At 41.7% G+C, this 21,005-nt stretch overlaps 1 protein-coding gene across 1 annotated transcript; it reads right to left on the bottom strand.

The window, feature by feature from the left end:
* Positions 1–1,731: 1,731 nt before the first annotated feature.
* LOC306703503 (isoaspartyl peptidase/L-asparaginase-like) lies at positions 1,732–19,760 on the bottom strand. Its single transcript, XM_079169485.1, has 7 exons — positions 19,208–19,760; positions 9,742–9,937; positions 8,830–8,972; positions 8,510–8,664; positions 7,466–7,587; positions 3,266–3,376; positions 1,732–3,050 (listed from the first exon to the last, which is right to left on the bottom strand). The coding sequence occupies exons 2-7, from the start codon at positions 9,926–9,928 to the stop codon at positions 2,836–2,838; spliced, it is 933 nt and encodes a 310-aa protein (XP_079025611.1). The 5' UTR covers positions 9,929–9,937; positions 19,208–19,760; the 3' UTR covers positions 1,732–2,835.
* Positions 19,761–21,005: the final 1,245 nt, after the last annotated feature.

The raw sequence follows: 21,005 nt of genomic DNA, 5'->3' as shown, positions 1-21,005 counted from the left end.
GGCACTCTCCATGAACATTGCTGCCCTAAAAAGGAACCTCCCGTGGGTAAAAGCTGTTGAACAAGTCAAACATGCATGCTTTGTTGCATACCCGCAGTGATAGACAGGGAATTGGTTGTCGGTTTGGCCATGTTATGAGAGGATGATGATGATGATGATGATGATGATGATGATGATGATGATGATGATGATGATGATGATGATGATGATGATGATGATGGGTTTGGGCTAAGCCTGTTCTCCCAACATGCTCCTGCAGGCCCTGGACTTGCAGCTGCACTGCTGCTCTCAGTCCCTCCCTTCCCGTCTGCTGCTGTTCAGTGAGCTGACCGTGGTGCTGAAATAAAAAATCAAGCTTTACTGTGAACTTACAGCGACACTGGTTGACCTGGACCTTACAGTGCAGTGTGTGTGGTCCCTGTAGGGTCCCTTGAAGGGTCATACAAATGTGGCATATCTTTTTGGTACACATGACCCTAATAACTGTATCAAATGTTGTCAATTTGTAAACCACATCATGGTCTACGGTGAATCTTAATAAATCCTCTTGGACCCGAGCGAGCCCCATTTGGGGTTCAGAGCGAGATTTTTAACCGAAGAGAGAGTCGTAGAAAGCAACGTTCATAAAGAAATTTAAAAAAGAAATTACATTTTCTTTTTCTTTTTTTTATCGAAAAAAGTCTCCTTAAATCTATATGTACATTTCTTTGCTCTGGCCTTAGAAGACTGGTCACAAGTCACAAAATAAGTCATGGAACATTTGTATTTTTTACATTTTAATATTTATTGAAATACCTCCCTCTCATCAGTCTAGCAGGTTAATACAAACAGGCCAGGTTTAAGCACACAACTCTAAAATAACACAATCTCAATATGGACGATGATCTGCAAGCAAAACAATGTGTTGTGTAGAGAGGCGGTAGAGAACCAAATGTGTGTTTCGTCTGCGTGAGAATGCAAACACGGCAGAGAAGAGACAAAGGCAGGGGAGGAGAGAAGCCGCGGGTCCGATTTCACTGATCTGTTTGAGGCGCCGCAGAAGAGATGAGAAAGCACAGATATTCTACTGAGCAGATGGAGAGCTACAGGGACGTCAGAGGAGATGAGAAACCAAATGATGTCATCAACCAGGAGGACATTTTAAGTCTGATCAACCAGGTGAAAAGCTCATTTTCCTTCGACAATAAGGAAGCAAATAGGTTATTTCAGAAATAAGCCCTGTTGCAAACACACCTTTATGATACTATATATATATATATATATATATATATATATATATATATATATATATATATATATATATACATTTCAATAAACTCTGACTTTAGCCCCATTTTCATGTCTTTTGACCTCTGTATCACCACATGAATGCTTACTGACATTTATTCTTTATGAATATGTTGCACAATGGATTTAAAAAAGAATAATTTGTTTCAACGTTTTGTTGCCTTTACTTTAGTACAGCCGAAGATAGACAAGCAGCATCTGTAAAATCTTCCTTCTTATCAAAATATTAAAATAAAAACAGCAAAAAGAGTTCATTTATAATGTCGCACAGCAAAGATGAACCTGATCCCATTCTGCACTTTAGGTGTCGGCTTGTGTTTCGACAGCACCATCTAGTGGAGCCAAGAGGGAAACGCACGCAGTCAGAGCGCTGCACATCAGCGCACCTCCACACACACACAGGCTTTATGGGGGAATGAAGCATGAAAGTCACAATGGTCAGGGATTAGAAGGCATTTATTGTCAAGAATCAGTGTTGTCTTTAAACAAAGCTTCATCATCTGATCAGCAGCGATTCACAAATACTGGCTCTGGTTCAAACGTTGGCGGCGCTTCACCGACATCCACATAAATCAGATGGATGCTCCGTTCTTACGTCACAAATTATACGGATTTATTACACAAGATAAAGATATGATCAAACAAGTCTTCTATTATAGAGGAAATATTTTTGTCAAAAGGTCATTTGAAAATCACAATAATACAAAAATTAAAACATCTATTATTCATTAAATTTGAAAAAAGCTTTCTGGTTTAAAAACCCCAAAAGAGAATCATGCATGATCAGTTTTCTATTCATTCATCTATTTATAATAGTAGAAAATTCCATTTTGATGAAGTTTAAAAATCAAAAAATAGGACTAGGATTTTTGGCAATGTTGTTGCTGTTATATTATTATATATTATATTATATATAGAACACGGCAATTTCAATACTTGTCTAGCTGTCCAGGTATGACAGTTTAAAGTTTTATTGTTAAAGACTTGGGGGGGAATTATAGACGGACCCCGAGTTCTACTTGATTGCAGAGAATTAAAAATGATTTTAAAATGTACGGAAAATATGATTTCTCCTCAGTTGGGCTGACATCTGTTCTCCAAAGTTGTTGCCTATATGGCTAACTTTATGATTCAAACTTTAAAGAAAGTTGCTGTAAAAGCAACTTTTGGTCTACAGAGAATTGCTGTAAAAGCAACTTTTGGTCTACAGAGAGTTGCTGTAAAAGCAACTTTTGGTCGACAGACATTTTGCAAGTTTGAATGTTGATAAAAGTCACCATTGTGTCTGATATCGGGCAGGTTGTTTGACGATGGGTCTTCACGACCGTGTTAAGAGAAATCTTCGGCTGCCTGTGTGCTGGAGATCATTTCATGATTGCGCCTCATCAGTTGAGTCTGTCTGTATGTTTCTTGACTAATGTCTCTCACATGATTATTAAGATAACGACATATTGGTAAAATCAATACTAAGACGATTGTTCATCAGAACCATTGGTATTAATATTCTTGATTCATTGAATCCTACAAATAGAAGTGGTGCATCTCCTGTCAGAGTGGGTCATCGATGCTCTGCGTGAAGTGTTCCCCGGAGTACAGGCCGTAGTGCACGGTGTCTTTCTGGGCTGCAGCCCAGGCCATCTGCAGGCTGGAGAAGCGAGCGGCCCAGTGGCCCCGAGGGTCCACAGTCACCACCCCGCCCAGCCCACCAACTCTGGACTTCATGTAGGCCAGGCCTAAATCACTGGCGGCCTCCACCGACTGACCTGAGAACAGAGGAAAGAAGGAATAATGAGGTTGTTGTTTTAGGATAGTGTTCATCCAGAAGTCAGTGCAACATGAACAACAAATCACCTTCTCCGTGACACCATATCCCACTGCAGAAACTGTGTGTGTGTGTGTGTGTGTGTGTGTGTGTGTGTGTGTGTGTGTGTGTGTGTGTGTGTGTGTGTGTGTGTGTGTGTGTGTGTGTGCGTGTTACCTTGCTCCATGTGGAACAGGATGAGTCTGGCTAGAGTAACCTTCATGATGGCTTCTCCGTGGCCTGTAGTTGACACTGCTCCCACCTGGTTGTCAGCATAACCTCCACTCCCTGCAGCCGGTGACATTTCAAAAATAAAATAATAAAATAAAATGTTACTTTGAGTTTCATTGCATCGTGTGACTTTAAAGGTGGGTGTGGAAAAAAAAAACAGTCAGCTGGAAATGGAAACGTATTGAGATCAATTGGGTGAATCGGACAAAATAATAATGTTTATTTACAACTTTTTTTCCCTCTTAAAATAATTTGCAAATGCGAAGGTGTAAGAAATAAAGTAAACAAGGGAACAGTTCAACAGTTTAATGCCTAAACCCTTCTTTGCAAAGGACGACAGAGCGGCAGTTATTAAAAAGGATGTGTGACGTACACAAAATGTATGGTCACATTTTTGTTATTTGATTCATATTTGAATGAATTTCTGTGATTTGCCAATCATAATAAAACTTCCTTTAGAAGTGTATTTCTATCTATGCCCAGTAGGTGGCAGTGCAGCGCTGTGGTTCTGCCTCGCGACCCGAGACTTCTATGTGCGCGTTCACTTCAGCGTCTTCTCATAGCTTGAGAAGACACTGAATCAAGAAGCCACACATTTGCCTGTATTATTATTTCCTGTTTTTCTCAGGTTAGTAATATGTAAAGTGCACCAAAGATGACACATGAATTGGGGACCAATGTGTATTTAACATTTTATAGAGTATTTTGTATAGTTGTTTGGTAGCTACGTAAGTTAAGACTGACTGTTGAGTGCTAGCTAAGCTGATAGTAGCCCTGTATTACATCCCTCGTTTTTATCTGGCTCCTATACATTGTACTTTTTCTTTATAACGAAATGAATCGACTCTTTATGTTCTAGTAGCTACATACTAAATATGTTAATTAATGTGACTGTAATATGTATATAACGTGTGAATGTTTGTTAGCATTTGTTAGCGATTAGCTGTACTGGTGACGCAGCACCGCCATCTGGAATGGTGTCTTCCTCACGTACGCCACAGCGGCTGTGGGCACATTGCCGAAGTGACAACAGATGTGTTGATTAAAAATAGTAATGGAACTTGTTAATATAATAATAGTAATGTAAACTTTGATTATTTTGTTTAGGACAATTTAATGTATTTTTCCTGTTTTGTCATGTTGAAATGTAGAAACATACAGGAGATTGTTTTCACTTGAAGTGTGAAATAAATAGCTTGAGAAGACACTGAATCATATGGGGTCAGATCAGTCTCAATAATTGCAAATGCACACAGATAGACTCACAAATGCAAACAGAAAGATTCACAAATGCGCACAGAACAATTCACAAATATATTCGATTTACAAATGCACACAGAAGGATTTACAAATATATTCGATTTACAAATGCACGCAGAACAATTCACAAATACATTCCAATGCACAAATAAATAAATTACGATTTATATAAATGTAAAAAAAAAAATCACAAATATATTTCTGCATTTGTATGTATTTGTGTGTGGATTTGTATGTATTTATTTGTGGATCGCACTGCATTCATTTGCAAATCGCTTCACATTCATTTCCGGATTTTTGAGACTGTTCTGCCGTCGCTGGATTCACAAATGCGTTTTTTTCAACATAGACCTGTCTGTAGCCAATCAGATGTCAGCCTCATTTTCAACCAATCACATGAGCGCAGCTTCATACATATTCATACATATTGTAGCCGTCTGTGTTCACCCAGAGCTCTACGATACCTCATATCAGTAGAGACCGGACCAAACTATGTGTATAAATGTTATTTCGGAGTTCCTTTTTGTTGGTTTATTGCCGTTAAATCATAGCCAAATCAGTTTATGTTGTGTTCATACAGCTATGGTAAACAGCCGACGTGTGGCTTGCTAGACACAGTGAATACAGTTCGATGAAATCCACGGAGCTCCTCCGGACTATGTTATGAACCAGACATGACGGCGTTTGGTTCCCCGTGATATCTGGGACTTCCACAACACATACTAAGCAGAAATAGAGGTTATTTTTTCCACAGTTGACGGCGGACAGTTGAACGGCTATCAGGGCGATAAGCCGTGCTCCCTCACCGGCGTGTCCAGCGCGATTCACCGATTCACGCGAATGAACACAAATAGTCCCCCGGCGAGAACGGCGGCGCGATTAACGCGGCGCGAATCATGTTTGGTGTGAACCGCAGCATTACGCTAGCAGCCTAGTGGCCTCATTGTTTGTACCATATGGTTTACACACACATAGTTTGGTCCGGTCTCTACTGATATGAGGTATCGTAGAGCTCTGGGTGAACACAGACGGCTACAATATGTATGAATATGTATGAAGCTGCGCTCATGTGATTGGTTGAAAATGAGGCTGACATCTGATTGGCTACAGACAGGTCTATGTTGAAAAAAACGCATTTGTGAATCCAGCGACGGCAGAACAGTCTCAAAAATCCGTAAATGAATGTGAAGCGATTTGCAAATGAATGCAGTGCGATCCACAAATAAATACATACAAATCCACACACAAATACATACAAATGCAGAAATATATTTGTGATTTTTTTTTTTACATTTATATAAATCGTAATTTATTTATTTGTGCATTGGAATGTATTTGTGAATTGTTCTGCGTGCATTTGTAAATCGAATATATTTGTGAATTGTTCTGTGCGCATTTGTGAATCTTTCTGTTTGCATTTGTGAGTCTATCTGTGTGCATTTGCAATTATTGAGACTGATCTGACCCCATAGAATCAAGAAGCCACACATTTGCCTGTCTTATTATTTCCTGTTTTTCTCAGGCATAAATCTGTCATCAGGCTCATTCATGCTGGGACCTGTAACAGATGCAATTGCACATCTGTGTCACTAGATGGGAGAGTAATGCTTCAGCTGCTGTTCTTCTGAACTACACTGTGGCGGCATTAACACACGTTTGTTAGCTTTAACACGTATTCTACAGCTATAATTCAATCTGGCCTCAATATTCTAATTTCCCAGACTGAAGTTTGTTTGCAATGCTGCCATTTTTATAGAAGAGGAGCAGCAGTAGACGTCTACTTCACAGCTTACAGCACACTGAGGTTCACGCCACGGACAGAAGACGATGTTCAGACATGAGAAGCTGAGCAACAGACTGACTAACAGCTGACCCACTGACTTCCTTGTGATTCAAACGTTTTAGTTTTGATCTTTGTGCCTTTCATCGATAGCCCTCATGTTGTTAAAGCAACTACAAGGAGCTTTAACTTATTGTTAAACAGTCACAGTTCAATACTGGTGCCTCTGTTTGATGGAAACGTAAGTTTGAGGATTGGCTATTTCTAAATAGTTGGCCTTAATGCCTGTCCCCGTGTCCGACTCCCGCCAAATCAGAGGAAATGATTGACAGCATGTAGGACGGAGGAGCCTTCGTTTAGCCTAATTTCACGGGCAAAGTTTGGCAGTTCAAGGAAGTTGGAGGAGATTTTTCTTTAGAGGATTTTAGTTTTCGCATTGCAGTTTGTGGCTACGGCTGATACTGAAGGATCAGCAACAAGAGGAAAAGAACTGACCGTAGAAAACGAAACGCACTGCGAGACATAGTTTGATATAGATGCATGAAAGTATTTGACGTTGGTGGCTAAAAACAAAGTTTTTACATAGCCACAAATAGATACGTGTTAAAAAGAGTTGTGTCTTTGTCTTATGCGCTTCCAAAACAAAAGTGAAAAATCTTTACGAGACGAAGCGGAACACAAAATGAAGGCTCCTTGTACATCTGACTCAACACAGTCCGATCACTCTTTCACTGATAGTGGCAGATTAGACGGGCCTGTAGCTGTTTACCAAACCTCAGTATTACACAACCCCACGTGTACTCGTCTTCTCAAAGGTCACTCTGGGTTCTGGCACCAGTAAGGTTATGAGTGTGAGCCAGTCGGCGCGGTGTCTCCGACATCATTTGTATAAATTGGTCTGATCACACTGGTCGTCAATTGGAAGCCCCCCTTTTCATTCAAAAGGAACGTGCGTTTCATTATCATTCCACAAAAGAATGAAAGGTTGCCCCGTGCAACGGGTGTCCACATTGTTGTGCAGCGTTGTTGTCAGCAGACACAGAGCTCGCGGTGGGCTGTTAACAGAGCCGGCTCTCTCTCTCTCTCTCATGTATGTGAGGACTGACCGATGCAGGCCGTGTCGCCCACCCGTCCCTCCATCTTGTTCAGCATCCCACCGGTGGAGGTCGCACAGGCTATGTTGCCCTCGCTGTCGACCGCCACGGCTCCGACCGTGCCCATCTTCCCCCTACACAGCAACACACACAGGAACAGAAGAATTAACTCGGACTGACTTCATCCTCTTTTCTCCCCGTTAAAGGTTACTTTAGGGAGAGTTCTTCCTTTACCGATGTGAGGGTCCTGGGACAGAGGATGTGTACTGATTGTGAAGCCCTCTGAGGCAAATTTGTGATTTTGGGCTATACAAAATAAATTGAGTTGAATCAACCAAGTTAGAACTAGCTAAAAACTATTGTTTTCTTGTTTTGCTCGGCCTTTCTTCTTTTTTTCCCTCCTCTCCGCTTGTAGGCTTAAGAAGCCGCTCTGAAATGTTTAGAGCTCGGCAGGGAGTCGCAGCAATAACAATGAATTCCAATGATGACCCAGAGTCAAAGCAACACAACAAATACAAAAAATAAACCTGTGCAAACATCCAGAGAACCTCCTGAAACTACGACGGCTGCAAAATCAAATTTGCCATTGTTGATTCGAGAGCTCGTGTGCTCCAAACATTCCTCACTTTCCAATAAATATTCACTCAAGAGGTTGTGAGGTATGAGGAGTGTATTTAGTGACGTCCAGGGGAATCTGTGGGGGCTTTTAGTTCAGCCCCCACCCCCACCTCAATTGGGAAAACCTGACATCACTGAGGATGTTGTAGTCCCTTAAATGTGCCTCTGAGGAGACCCAGGTGTATCCTATCCTAGCTTCCTCACAATCTGCTCGGCCTTTGGTCAGCTGGTCTGAAGAGACAGTTAAAGAATTGATGCTGTGCCGTGTTTTTTTGAAGAAGGGGATTGTGCAGCAGGGCTGGTTTGAGTTTCTATCAACGTCCGGACGTTGTTTGGACGTGTTTTATGCCGAGTCAGCGCCGGAATCACTTGCGACTGCTGTGAATCTGAAAAAACGCGCAGTCAAAAAAAAAGAGTTCACACAGTGCTTCATCTCACATTTGGCACTCCACAGGGTTTGCGTCGGGTGCCAGGTTCTTTGTCCAGCGCATGCGAGAGTACTCGGTGATGAGGGACTCGGGGGGCACCTCGGGGACACCCATGGACCGGGCGAACCGATTGGCCCCCTCTGACGTCAGACATGCATGACTCGTCTGAAATAGAGTATCAAAATTTCCCTCCAATGAAACACATCTAGAAACTATTACAGAGCCTATTTGTACTGTGGTGTGTTTCAAGGTAGACTTTTTAAACTGATACTTTTTACACTGATAAATTGCATGTTTTTTTTCTGTCATCCCAGATTGAAATGTACGCACCTTGTCCATAACCAGCCTTGCTAGCTGGATGGGGTTGGCTATGTTGCGGACAGCAGACACGGCACCACTGCCCAGCGCTTTCCCATCCATCACAATGGCGTCCATCTCCACCTCCCCTTCGGCGTTCAGCACCGACCCACACCCTGGAAGTTAAAGAGATGAATTGAAAGGGTCCAGCCTCTGGGGACAAAGAATCTCTTGTGCACAGAGGTGACATTTGGCCTACAGCTAGAGCTGCAGCACAGCTCATGAAGTACCGAAGATGGAGAAGCGTTCAAGAGTATGTGATCCAGTTGGGTCTAGTATCATTGTTGCATTGTCTGGCTATGGAGAGACGATATAGTTGAAGGGAAATTTCTGGAGGCACTTTTAAGTAACCAACCAGATTCTGCACACAGCTTCCTTAAGCCAATCATATCGTTGCTGTCAACTTTAAAAGTGTTCTCTCTGCTGCTGCCAGTTGTCATCTCAGCTAAGCAGACGCGACCCTCCTCCACCTCAGTCACCTCCAGTCAGCATCACAGTCATGCTCCTGATTCATCATCAGATTGCAGCAACTCCCTTCACCACCACCACCAGTGTCTGGACTCCAGGAGGGATGAGGCCTGTTGGACCTCCGTACCCCTACCCTCGGTGATAGTACTTCAGGATGGAGTCCAACCGCCAAAGACTTTGCACTTTTCATATTTGAGGCATGTGTAATAAATCATTGTTAAACTATAAAACAAGTCTCTCCTGATTGAAATAATATGATTATATACCGAAGCAATAGGATAGAATAGCACACTATGAACATGAAAACAAATACAAAAAAAGACGAAACATGTATGAACAAGTGCAACACGTTCAGACTTTGATACGAGGAAGAACAGCGACATTACGCTGCGTACGTTTCAAATGTTTTTACGTTACCTGCGTTGAAGTAGGGGTTGTTCTCCAGCTGACTCACAGCCTCCACCACGGCGTCCATGCTGCTGCCTCCTCCCCGGAGGACGGCGTACCCGGCTCGGGCCGCCGAGCACACCCCCTCCGTGGACTTTTCGGACCGCTCCTTCGGGATATGACCCGCCCCTCCGTGGATCACCACCACCGGCAACATGTCAATCACCTGGGGAGGAAACGCGTAGAGCTTGAGAAATCATTTAATTTGTATTAAATAGTGGGACTACATGATGAAGCATGTTGTCTGGTGGCTGGTAGGGACTGTGATAAACAGCTGTTTAACGGAAACAACACCTTCGGATCAAGTGTCGCTCAGTGTCTCTTAACATAAGTGGAGATGCCCTGATCAAGTGTTTTTTAGCCGATAAATATAAATATATTTTAAAAATATTTAAAAAATGATTTTAACCGCCTGAAGTCAGTGTTGTAAACCTGTATCCCTTTACCTTGTTACTATCATCTATAGTGGTTATTTGCATAAAAACACAACTCAAAATGATTAGAAAATGAACTCTTGTATTTTCATTTCAACAGTTGCATTGATTGAAATGATTGGCATCCGTATAGTTTACATGATGTATTAGAAGCTCCCTAAAGCTGATCCTGATTGCATTTTATTTACTGAATCAACAGCGGATAACGATCGGCGGCGATAAATCTGGACATCCCGATATGAAACTCTCAGTCTGCTAACTGTTTACTACGCATCACAGAACTGGAACACACTTCCAGAAGATATCATTTGACTACCTTTAAATACAAGTTAAATACTTGTATGCTCTCTGCCTCTGACTAAACACTGCACCATGTCCACCTTACAGCTCCACCTCTAGTATTTTATGATCTGTTGATTTCTTTCAAAATGGAGCTCAAGCGCAAGTTCAGTCAGGAAGACACTAACGGGAAATCTCTGTCTCTCCTCTCCTTGTAATTACTCTATCAGCTGATTGGGGGCGTGCACTTTTAACTATCCAACCAGATGCGGCACAGTTTCCTTAAGCCAGGCATGTCCAAAGTCCGGCCCGCGGGCCAATCACGGCCCGAGGTCAGATTTTATACGGCCTGCGCCTTCTCTCTTAAAATGCATTATTTATGGCCCGCCAGCACAGTCAAAACGGAATGAATAAATCATACAAATTCAACATGCAATTCCTCTTTTCACCTCATGGTGGCAGCACCACTCTGTAACTGTAACTTTTTTTAATTGTCTCTGACCCTTCAACTGTCATGGCTACGGCAAGTAAAATAAGGAAAGTCGATAACGAGGGCCGCCGCTTTCATATTTTTTCACCGAAAAAAACCCCCTCCGTTACAGTTCAGACTTGCTCGGTTAAGGATAACGTCCACTGCATGCGGAACTTTGTTTGTTAACATACGTCATTATCGCGATTTAGGAGGAAAAAAAACGTAACGCGATGAAACATGCCCGGTTCAGTTCACGCGGTCACTCGTAAACGTTAAACCGGAACACCGGCGGATCTGCTGGCAGGTTGTTTTTTTTAACTCAAAGTAGAATGAGGATGATTTCGTGGTGACAATAACTTTTAAGACCACGATGATGAGGCCCAGATACTGATGAGATGATGAGGTCAAAGAGCTTCAGGGAGAGGACGCTGTTTGTGTAGCGCAGCTTGATGCAGGGCTGAGATGTGAAGGAGCTGGGCCTGGATAAAGGTGGAGGTCTACTCTAAACAGACGTGAGTACAGCTTCCTGCTGTCGCAGTGTTTTAGAAATATTGATAAGGCAGGGTATGCTAAATGCTGCCTCTGCTCCAAGGAGATGAACTACAGTAACAAGGGCTCACGTGCCCTCTCATCACACTCCCAGACACTGTTCACTGTGATGACCACAGCCAGGGTACTTCCGGTCCCAACAGGGCCCTGAAGTAATGATAGAGAGGGTTAAGGTGCCTGTATCTTCATTTCAGCAGGTTGCTAATGCAGAGGTGTGTATAGATCACAGCTATTACTTTACTCTTCATTCTAATTTAAATAATTGAACTGGATTGAATGCATATTATTTGCAAATAGAAGATAGGCCACAATTCTAACAGCTTTACAGTAACAGTGGAAGTTAATACAGTAACGGGGTTCAATGAAAACTAATCACTTTATTTGTACAGTCGATGGTTCTCGCTACTCTTGCTATCTTTGTTTTTAAATGACAAACTTTTGAAAATGAGACCTCGTTCTCAATGGATTTTGTCTACATAAAAGGTTAATAATAATAATAGATTGAAAAAACTATCCAGCTGTTCAACCAGAGCTGAAATACTGATTAATAACTGAATAATAAATTAGTTTTTTGCTTAAAGTAAATGTGTTATCACTTAATTTTCTTGCTACATTTTAAAGATCATATTTAAAATAAAATTATCCTTGCTGTGTCATTGAAAATATAATTATAAAATAATAGTGTATGTATAGGCAACTTGTATTGTTTAAAATAATGTCAGCAGGGACTGTTGGCCCTTGGTCATCTTCACATTATCAAATCTGGCCCTCTTTGAAAAAAGTTTGGACACCCCTGCCTTAAGCCAATCATATCTGTGCGGTCAACTTTAAAAGTGTTCTCTCTGCTGCTGTCAGTTGTCATTTCAGCTAAGCAGACGCGAGGCGATACAATTCCTCTTACCCTTTTAAACATCTAGTTGTGGGTAACTGAGACAATGACGGATCCCGACTTTGATCGTTTCTGGAAGAGTCGGGTCTCAACATCGATGTTTAGCCGGAGCCGGCATTCAGCCCGCCAGGTGGCCGGCGCAGGAGCACTCGCCCAGCGCGGCGCAGCAACTCCCCACAGACAAGCAAGAGGCCCTCTTGGCTCAGCTAGAAGTTCGCGGTGGTATCCGAGTAAGGCTAACAGTTACTCGCGATCAGTCGATCCATCGCCGGTGGGCGCACCGGAAGAATCAGGCTCATCCCGAGCTCCGCGGGCGGAGTCGCGTCCCCTACTCTTTCTCCACCAGCAACTCCTGGCCTCCATGGCAGACAACACCGTAATTGCCACTGGGTAGCTTCATCCACTCCGTCGATGCTGGTCTTCAATCTCTGGTAAACGATGCTGCTTCTATTATATTAACATTGGCGCCACCAGGACTCCATGCGGCAACCAGTAGCCATGTTAAATGAGCTCCACAGGACAGTTCAGGCTCCTCGCGGTTTAACAGAGACTTTGTTTCCGCGCCTCGTCATTTACCGACAAATGAGGAAATCATGGGTCTGACACACGTCTGGAGCTCCGGAGCATCACTCATTTAATCAGTATGATAGCGCCTGTTCCAGTAGTGGAAGTGAAGCGCATTCACGAGACTACAATCTTTATGAGCGGGAATAAACACAACTAAGCAGCAGTTAAACTTAGTTTATCATCTCCGTAGTGAAGGGCGCGATGTGTACTCGCGGCAGGTAATCACGGCAGGCGCGTGATGCGGGTAGGCCCGCAAGTGGTCACGGTTTGGTCATGCACCTCCGAATTCAATCTGGCACGGGCTGTGCTCATGATCAATGGTATATCACAAATAGTGCACTGATAAAACACTATTGTAAGCTATTATCAGAGATGGGCAGTATTTCTATTACTTGTATTTGAAATACGTATTTCAATTACTTTTGAGTATTTTGTAATTTGTATTTGATAGGGCAGATTAAAAATCTAACGTAATTTGTAACAAAATACTTTAGAGTGGAGTAATTTTGTATTTAAAATACTCAAAATACTTTCTCCACGAATCAAAAAACAGTTCACGAGTTCAGTCTTCAGATCTTCAAGTTCAACGGATTGTCTGTCAAGTTAAATATTGTATCTGAGTGTGACAGATGTCAACTAGCTTGATGTATAACTTATGTCTGGGTCTGGCTACATAGCCTATTATTGTATATACATGGTGATGGTTATAATATCAAGCTAGCGATCGATGCTAATAACGCTAGCATGCTGTCTAGGCTAGTGCATAGCCAGTGTTTAGCAAGTTAACTTATCAGTCGAGTAGCTAGTGTAAACACATTAAGAATAAGCTTAACAAATATGCTATATATTTGTAAACACTGCTATATATTTGTAAACACTGCTGTATATTTGTAAACACTGCTATGTATTCGTAAACACATTTAGTGAAGCTTAAACCATATGCTATGTGCAGTAATCATAATATGTCTCTAAGTGTAAGTCACAGAGTGAGGCTGCAGTGATTCTCACCCACGCAGAGGCCCATCGTTAACTGACCAATAGCAGAAACCAGGTACTCCCGGTCTTGCCACTGCTTGGTACAAAATAACAGTTTCAACAAAGAAGCAGTTAAGCGACCTTGGCCTCAGAACACACTCTCAAACACACACACACACACACACACACACTGATCTGACTCATCGCTGGAGCGGCTATCCGGGTGACGGTAGGGACGGACGTCCTGTGCACCAATGAGGCTCTCAGAAAGTTTAAACCATGAGCCGCCTCCAACAATAGTCAACCAATCACAAAAATGCCCTTAAGGACTATATAGTTTTGTGTTCTCCCTTGGGGAGCGCCTTTTTCTTTGCTGTCACAGATAGTTTTGATTTAGGTCCGAGCTCGTATTGATCTGCTGCGTCAGAATACTCCTGTTAAGAATAAATACTTTGTTTGATTTTAAGTCTATTGAGTTCAGTCTAGTCTGTGTCCTCTTTCACTAACACTAGCTATAGGAAGAGGGAGATTGGGAGCTTGTATGTCATATGTGATGAATATTTTCTTGTTGATACAAAGCCAAAGTTTATGGGCTGTATTAATACAAATATATACATAATCAAGTTGTTGTCTTTCAATAGCTTTGCTTAGTTACACTGACATTCTGTGACTGTTCTTCCTTTTTGTGAGGTTCACCAGAGCTTTGTGTACATTATATAAACCTGAATGCTCTGCTATACCAAATTGTGAGAAAACAGAAAATCTAGAAAAAAGTATTTCCTATATTTTAAATACAAAATACATGTATTTTGTTACATTTTCTGGCACCAGTATTTTGTATTTTGTTGTAATACATTTATTTGGGGGCATTTTGTATCAAAATACATTTTGATGTATTTTTGCCCATCTCTGGCTATTATGTTGAGTATGTTAAGAAGCAGGCTCCCTGTATATGTGTTTCTGCTTTTATTGTGAAGGAGAAGACGGAAGGAGAGAGGGAGTGGAGAAGTGTGAGTTTGAATTAAAGTGGCTGCCTCTTGGCGCTGAATACGGAGCTCGTGGTTCTGTGTTATTATTATTATCCACACATATATGTGCAAAGTAAACCCTCGGCTACACTATGACATGTCTGGGGATTATAGGAGATGGGCCAATTCGTTTGAGATGTTTCAGAACAGCAGGGTTTAATTTGAGTAAATGATTGGCAGCCAAATCCAATAGTTTACAGGATATTTAACCTTTGTTTCTTTATGATACATGTAATACTTTACTTCTTTCCTAACAGGGCTTGGCTAAGGCGATAAGTAGTTCATGAATATGAGGCTACAGCTGGCTACAATCCCTCCTCGGCATTGTGGAGGTTGGTTCATGGCTTGTGTTAGCTATACCAACATTCTATGGGTATATCTATGAGTAACACTCATCTTTTATTCTTCACAGCCATGTTGTTTGTACGCCTCTGGTGTTTTAGAGAATAATAACTCATAGGGCTGGGTATTGAAATAGAGTTCTACAAAGTCCAATTTGAGAGTTCCTCATGCAAAGGTCCGGAACATCAAAGTGCGTGATGATTTAGTCCCATTTAAATGGACGTAGCCCAACAGTTGTATCAACGTTTGTATGTAGCCAGCAGCTGATTATTAAATCAAGAAGTCGAAGGAATATGTCAGGTAAGTAAGGGTTGCTTTTATAGTTTAAATGACATAACAGAAGCTTTTTAAGAACTGGCATCTTAAAAAATAAAGTACTTAATTTAATGGAACTGTATCGCTACGCAGCGTTAGAATTCAGTGCAATCATGGTGATGCGATGTAAAGGAAAGTATGACATTACAGCGTATCTTAAAGAGGATTGTGTGCAGCAACGTTATTTGTGGTTTACAGCTCTATTCCTCTTTTTACATCATAGTTGGGCAGTGAAATCATGCGATAGGATTCCGATTATTGGGCTCGTAGCTCATATCAGTACCTCTATTATTTTGGAGTGAGTGGGTGCGTTTGCTCAAAAGATGTTGCTTAGTGGCGCTTCACCTGGCTGCTTTGTATAATCGTAATGGTCTCTGGACATATGAAACACACTGGGTTAAACTGCAGGGGAGGAATGGACATGTAAGAGTCAGTCCATATTGGTTAAGGCGGATTAGTGGCAAAACATACTTGGACATTTATACATCAAGTCTAATTGCCTCAATTCAAGCTCGTCCCCTAGCGATGCGCTTTTCCTCTCCTGCTCGTTGGACATGGCGTCTTCCTTTTCCTAAAATGCACAATCTACCTTGATGACAGGCGCTGCGCTGACCTGTGTGTCAGATCGCTGTGCAGTCACTGGAATGGTGTAACATTCTACAAACAAGCTGGTGATTTTTGCTGATTTACTAAAACGTCGACACGGATGCAGGCCATCCGTGGGTTTTGGGGGGTTCTGTCAAGGCCTGTGGTTTACTAGACACAAAGGGTAACTCAAGCTCATTAAAGCCTTAAAAATGTGTACGGTAAGTGATGCATATAACTGGTGGTGGTGTCATGTTGACTTTGTTTCCGGCATTTTTGCACGTCCTTTAATTTGTCCAATAGCATTATCTCATTCATGCAAAATGTTCTTTATATTATCTCTAAAGCTACCTCTCGCATTCTATTCCAGTGGATCTTCGCATCACGGTATAAGACCTTGGCTCTCAAGTCTGTTGGACTCACACCATTGTGGTCTAATTGGTACGTGACTTGGCTGGTAACTCATGGCTTAAACGCTCCAAATTCCTAGGTGACCGTGACCTGGTTTAGCGTGACTGTGTTTCCTAGGTGACCGTGACCTGGATTAACATAACTGTGTTTCCTAGGTGACCGTGACCTGGATTAACATAACTGTGTTTCCTAGGTGACCGTGACCTGGCTTAACGTCTGTTTCCTGGTCCGACGGGACCACTTTCCATTCCCAAAAGAAAGATGGGTCTGAGGTGCCCTATTTCTCATTTCCTGGTCTAAGTGAAAAGAGACCGGTCCAAGGACACAATTTCTAGTTTCGCAGTCAGAATGACAACATTTCTAGTTTTGCGGTCCGAATGTTGTGAGACCTGTCAAAAGCTTGACATACGTTCTAGTTTCCCGGGCGGCCCGGTGTGGTTGTGCTGAGGCAGCAAGACCCCCAACCATGCTGTTCTGCGTTCTCCCTTGAACCCCCCTATTCTGCGCTGTGGTCTAAACGTGACCCCCGACTATCCTAAGCTGCGGTCTAACCTGACCCAACCTATCCTTGTCTGCGGTCTAGCTTGACCCTCACCTATCCCGTCCTGCGCTCGGGCCCTCCGCAGGGCCGACCCATGTAATGGTAAAATATATTCTAGTATATTGGGATGTTTTGGAAGATGGGTGTTCTACTGAGGGGAAGGTACGAGATGCAGATAAACACTGCATTCCTACAGAGGTGAATCAGGTCATAAACCCAGGTCCTGTTTACCAGTGTTTATGTTCCCATGCACATTAACAGGAGAAACGGGGAACCATTGTTTTCCGTTTCTGCATGAACTGACCCCCAGTTGATCGCACCTGGAGATAACAGATAAGGAGCAGAAACAGATCAACCCATGTCCAGAGACCCTATACTCCCCTCTTTTTACGAGGTAACTGGAGGCGTGACCTTTTGTATGCATAAAACATGATGTGCCTTGTATTTCTTTGACAGTGGTTTGCACAGTTCACTGAGATACGTGTCTGTGTGTCCGCTCTCCTGCTTGCAAGCATTAAATTGACACTACTTTGAGCATTTATCAGACTCTGTTTATTTAATCAACTCTTATCCCGCATCTACATAGAAATATTCCACAACACCCACCATATATTTCGGGATCTGTTGAAATCCTACCATACTTCACTATGGGCTATCTAGACCCGCACTATCCTGTATCTGCGGTCTAACCTGACCCAACCTGTCCTAGTCTGCAGTCCTTCGTGACATTCTTCTATCCTTGGCTTTGACTAACCTTGACCTCTTACCTCTGGTCTAACATCTACTCACTCAAGTTCTAGCCTTGAATTCCCTCGTGACTAATTTTCTAGGTTCTTAAGGAAATTCACCACAGCAGTAAGGTATTTATTTATTTATATAAATACATTTCTTTTGGGGGATTAGGCCTATTGGACCGCAGTATCCCTACCCTCGGTGATAGTACTTCATGATGGAGTCCAATCGCCAAAGACTTTGCACTTTTCATATTTGCATGTGTAATAAATCATTGTTAAACTATAAAACAAGTCTCTCCTGATTGAAATAGTGGGACTACATGATGAAGCATGTTGTCTGGTGGCTGGTAGGGACTGTGATAAACAGCTGTTTAACAGAAACAACACCTTCGGATCAAGTGTCGCTCAGTGTCTCTTAATATAAGTGGAGATGCCCTGATCAAGTGTTTTCTAGCCGATAAATATATTTAAAAAATGATTTTAACCACCTGAAGTCAGTGTGGTAAACCTGTATCCCTTTACCTTGTTACTATCATCTATAGTGGTTATTTGCATAAAAACACAACTCAAAATGATTAGAAAATGAACTCTTGTATTTTCATTTCAACAGTTGCATTGATTGAAATGATTGGCATCAGTATAGTTTACATGATGTATTAGAAGCTCCCTAAAGCTGATCCTGATTGCATTTTATTTACTGAATCAACAGCGGATAACGATCGGCAGGCGATAAATCTGGACATCCCGATATGAAACTCTCAGTCTGCTAACTGTTTACTACGCATCACAGAACTGGAACACACTTCCAGAAGATATCATTTGACTACCTTTAAATACAAGTTAAATACTTGTATGCTCTCTGCCTCTGACTAAACCCTAAACACTGCACCATGTCCACCTTACAGCTCCACCTCTAGTATTTTATGATCTGTTTTTGATTTCTTTCAAAATGGTCTCTGGCTGTTTCATTTTATAGCATTTTATTCAACATTTCCCTTTTAATATTTTGATGCATTATATAAAATAGTTGAAATGCACTCTGTAAATACGCTTTCCTTGCATTAGCTAAAAATGTCGTTGTTATGCTGTCACTCATGATGTTGATACCATGCCGCCCACGCTAGATCAGGGTCAAAAGTCTGAATCATAAAAAAAGATCTGAAAGTGAAAAAAAGATTTGAAACTGAAAAAAAAAAGCCGGCTAACGTCACGTTACTGCGCACTGTCACCAAATAAAACAGACCTTACGTGGCGCATACATCTCCACACATAACCCCCCCATAGCTTTATGAAAATTCTCAGTGCAGCTGCTTACCTGAAGATGGACGAGCAGTATTTGCTTGCAGCTTCAGTCCTTCCAGCATACACACGGCGACGAGTCGTAAAGCTCATGATAAGCAACATCATTTCCGGGATATGAGTATTCAATTTCAAAATAAAATACAAATCAACACACACACACACACACACACACACACACACACTTAGGGGCTTTTACTGAGGAATGCTAAAATGAATACTGTCCCCTTTTTCTACGAATTGAAAAACGTTTTTTTTTACAAAACAGGCCTCTTTTCCTTTTTTTTGTTGTCTTTTTAAGGTCTAAATTGCCTAGTGTCTGTTTTATTTTGGATTGCTTGGGTTAATACCAATCCAATAAGCACGGGATAGACTGAAAGTTAAACATCATATACAAGCAACAAGTTGATAATTAGGTGAAGAAAGTCTGTGAATATGTGACAGCACATGTCATCTCTGAGATGTATCTGGAAAAAAAAAGTCAATAATCAAAATTGAGACGTTTGCAGTTGAATGTGTAAAGCGTTTGGCGCTCTCCCTGAACATTGCTGCCCTAAAAAGGAACCTCCCGTGGGTAAAAGCTGTTGAACAAGTCAAACATGCATGCTTTGTTGCATACCCGCAGTGATAGACAGGGAATTGGTTGTCGGTTTGGCCATGTTATGAGAGGATGATGATGATGATGATGATGATGATGGGTTTGGGCTAAGCCTGTTCTCCCAACATGCTCCTGCAGGCCCTGGACTTGCAGCTGCACTGCTGCTCTCAGTCCCTCCCTTCCCCTCTGCTGCTGTTTAGTGAGCTGACCGTGGTGCTGAAATAAAAAACCCTAATAGACCCTAATAACTGTATCACATGTTGTCAATTTGTAAACCACATCATGGTCTACAGTGAATCTTAATAAATCCTCTTGGACCCGAGCGAGCCCCATTTGGGGTTCAGAGCGAGATTTTTAACCGAAGAGAGCATCGTAGAAAGCAACGTTCATAAAGAAATTTAAAAAGGAAATTACATTTTTTTTTTTTTTTTTTTTTATCGAAAAAAGTCTCCTTAAATCTATATGTACATTTCTTTGCTCTGGCCTTAGAAGACTGGTCACAAGTCACAAAATAAGTCATGGAACATTTGTATTTTTTACATTTTAATGTTAATATTTATTGAAATACCTCCCTCTCATCAGTCTAGCAGGTTAATACAAACAGGCCAGGTTTAAGCACACAACTCTAAAACAACACAATCTCAATATGGACAATGATCTGCGAGCAAAACAATGTGTTGTGTAGAGAGGCGGTAGAGAACCAAATGTGTGTTTCGTCTGCGTGAGAATGCAAACACGGCAGAGAAGAGACAAAGGCAGGGGAGGAGAGAAGCCGCGGGTCCGATTTCACTGATCTGTTTGAGGCGTCGCAGAAGAGATGAGAAAGCACAGATATTCTACTGAGCAGATGGAGAGCTACAGGGACGTCAGAGGAGATGAGAGACCAAATGATGTCATCAACCACACTGTAAAACAGCACAGCCCTGTTTAGTTATGTCCACTTACTTCTTCTCTTTAACTCAAAGAGCTCTGACACATTTTACATTTTTAACTCTACTGTTCAAGTTCTTGAACGTTAAACTTACAGTAATTCATTGTGTTGACTTTTTGAGATTTGTAAGTTTTGATTTAACTTGTTTTTTTAAGTTATCACTTAAAAAAACAATGGAGACAAAAGGCGGGAGTGGGGGGGGTGAAAAAAAATATTTGCTGCAATGTTTGAGTTTTAAGGAAACTGTATTTTTAAACCATTGCCAGGTTGAAACTTAAACATATT

The sequence above is a fragment of the Pholis gunnellus genome (assembly GCF_910591455.1).
Source record: "Pholis gunnellus genome assembly, chromosome: 11".
NCBI lineage: Eukaryota > Metazoa > Chordata > Actinopteri > Perciformes > Pholidae > Pholis > Pholis gunnellus.
Note: the sequence above shows the minus strand (reverse complement) of the source record. Positions and strands in the feature narration are given on the sequence as shown.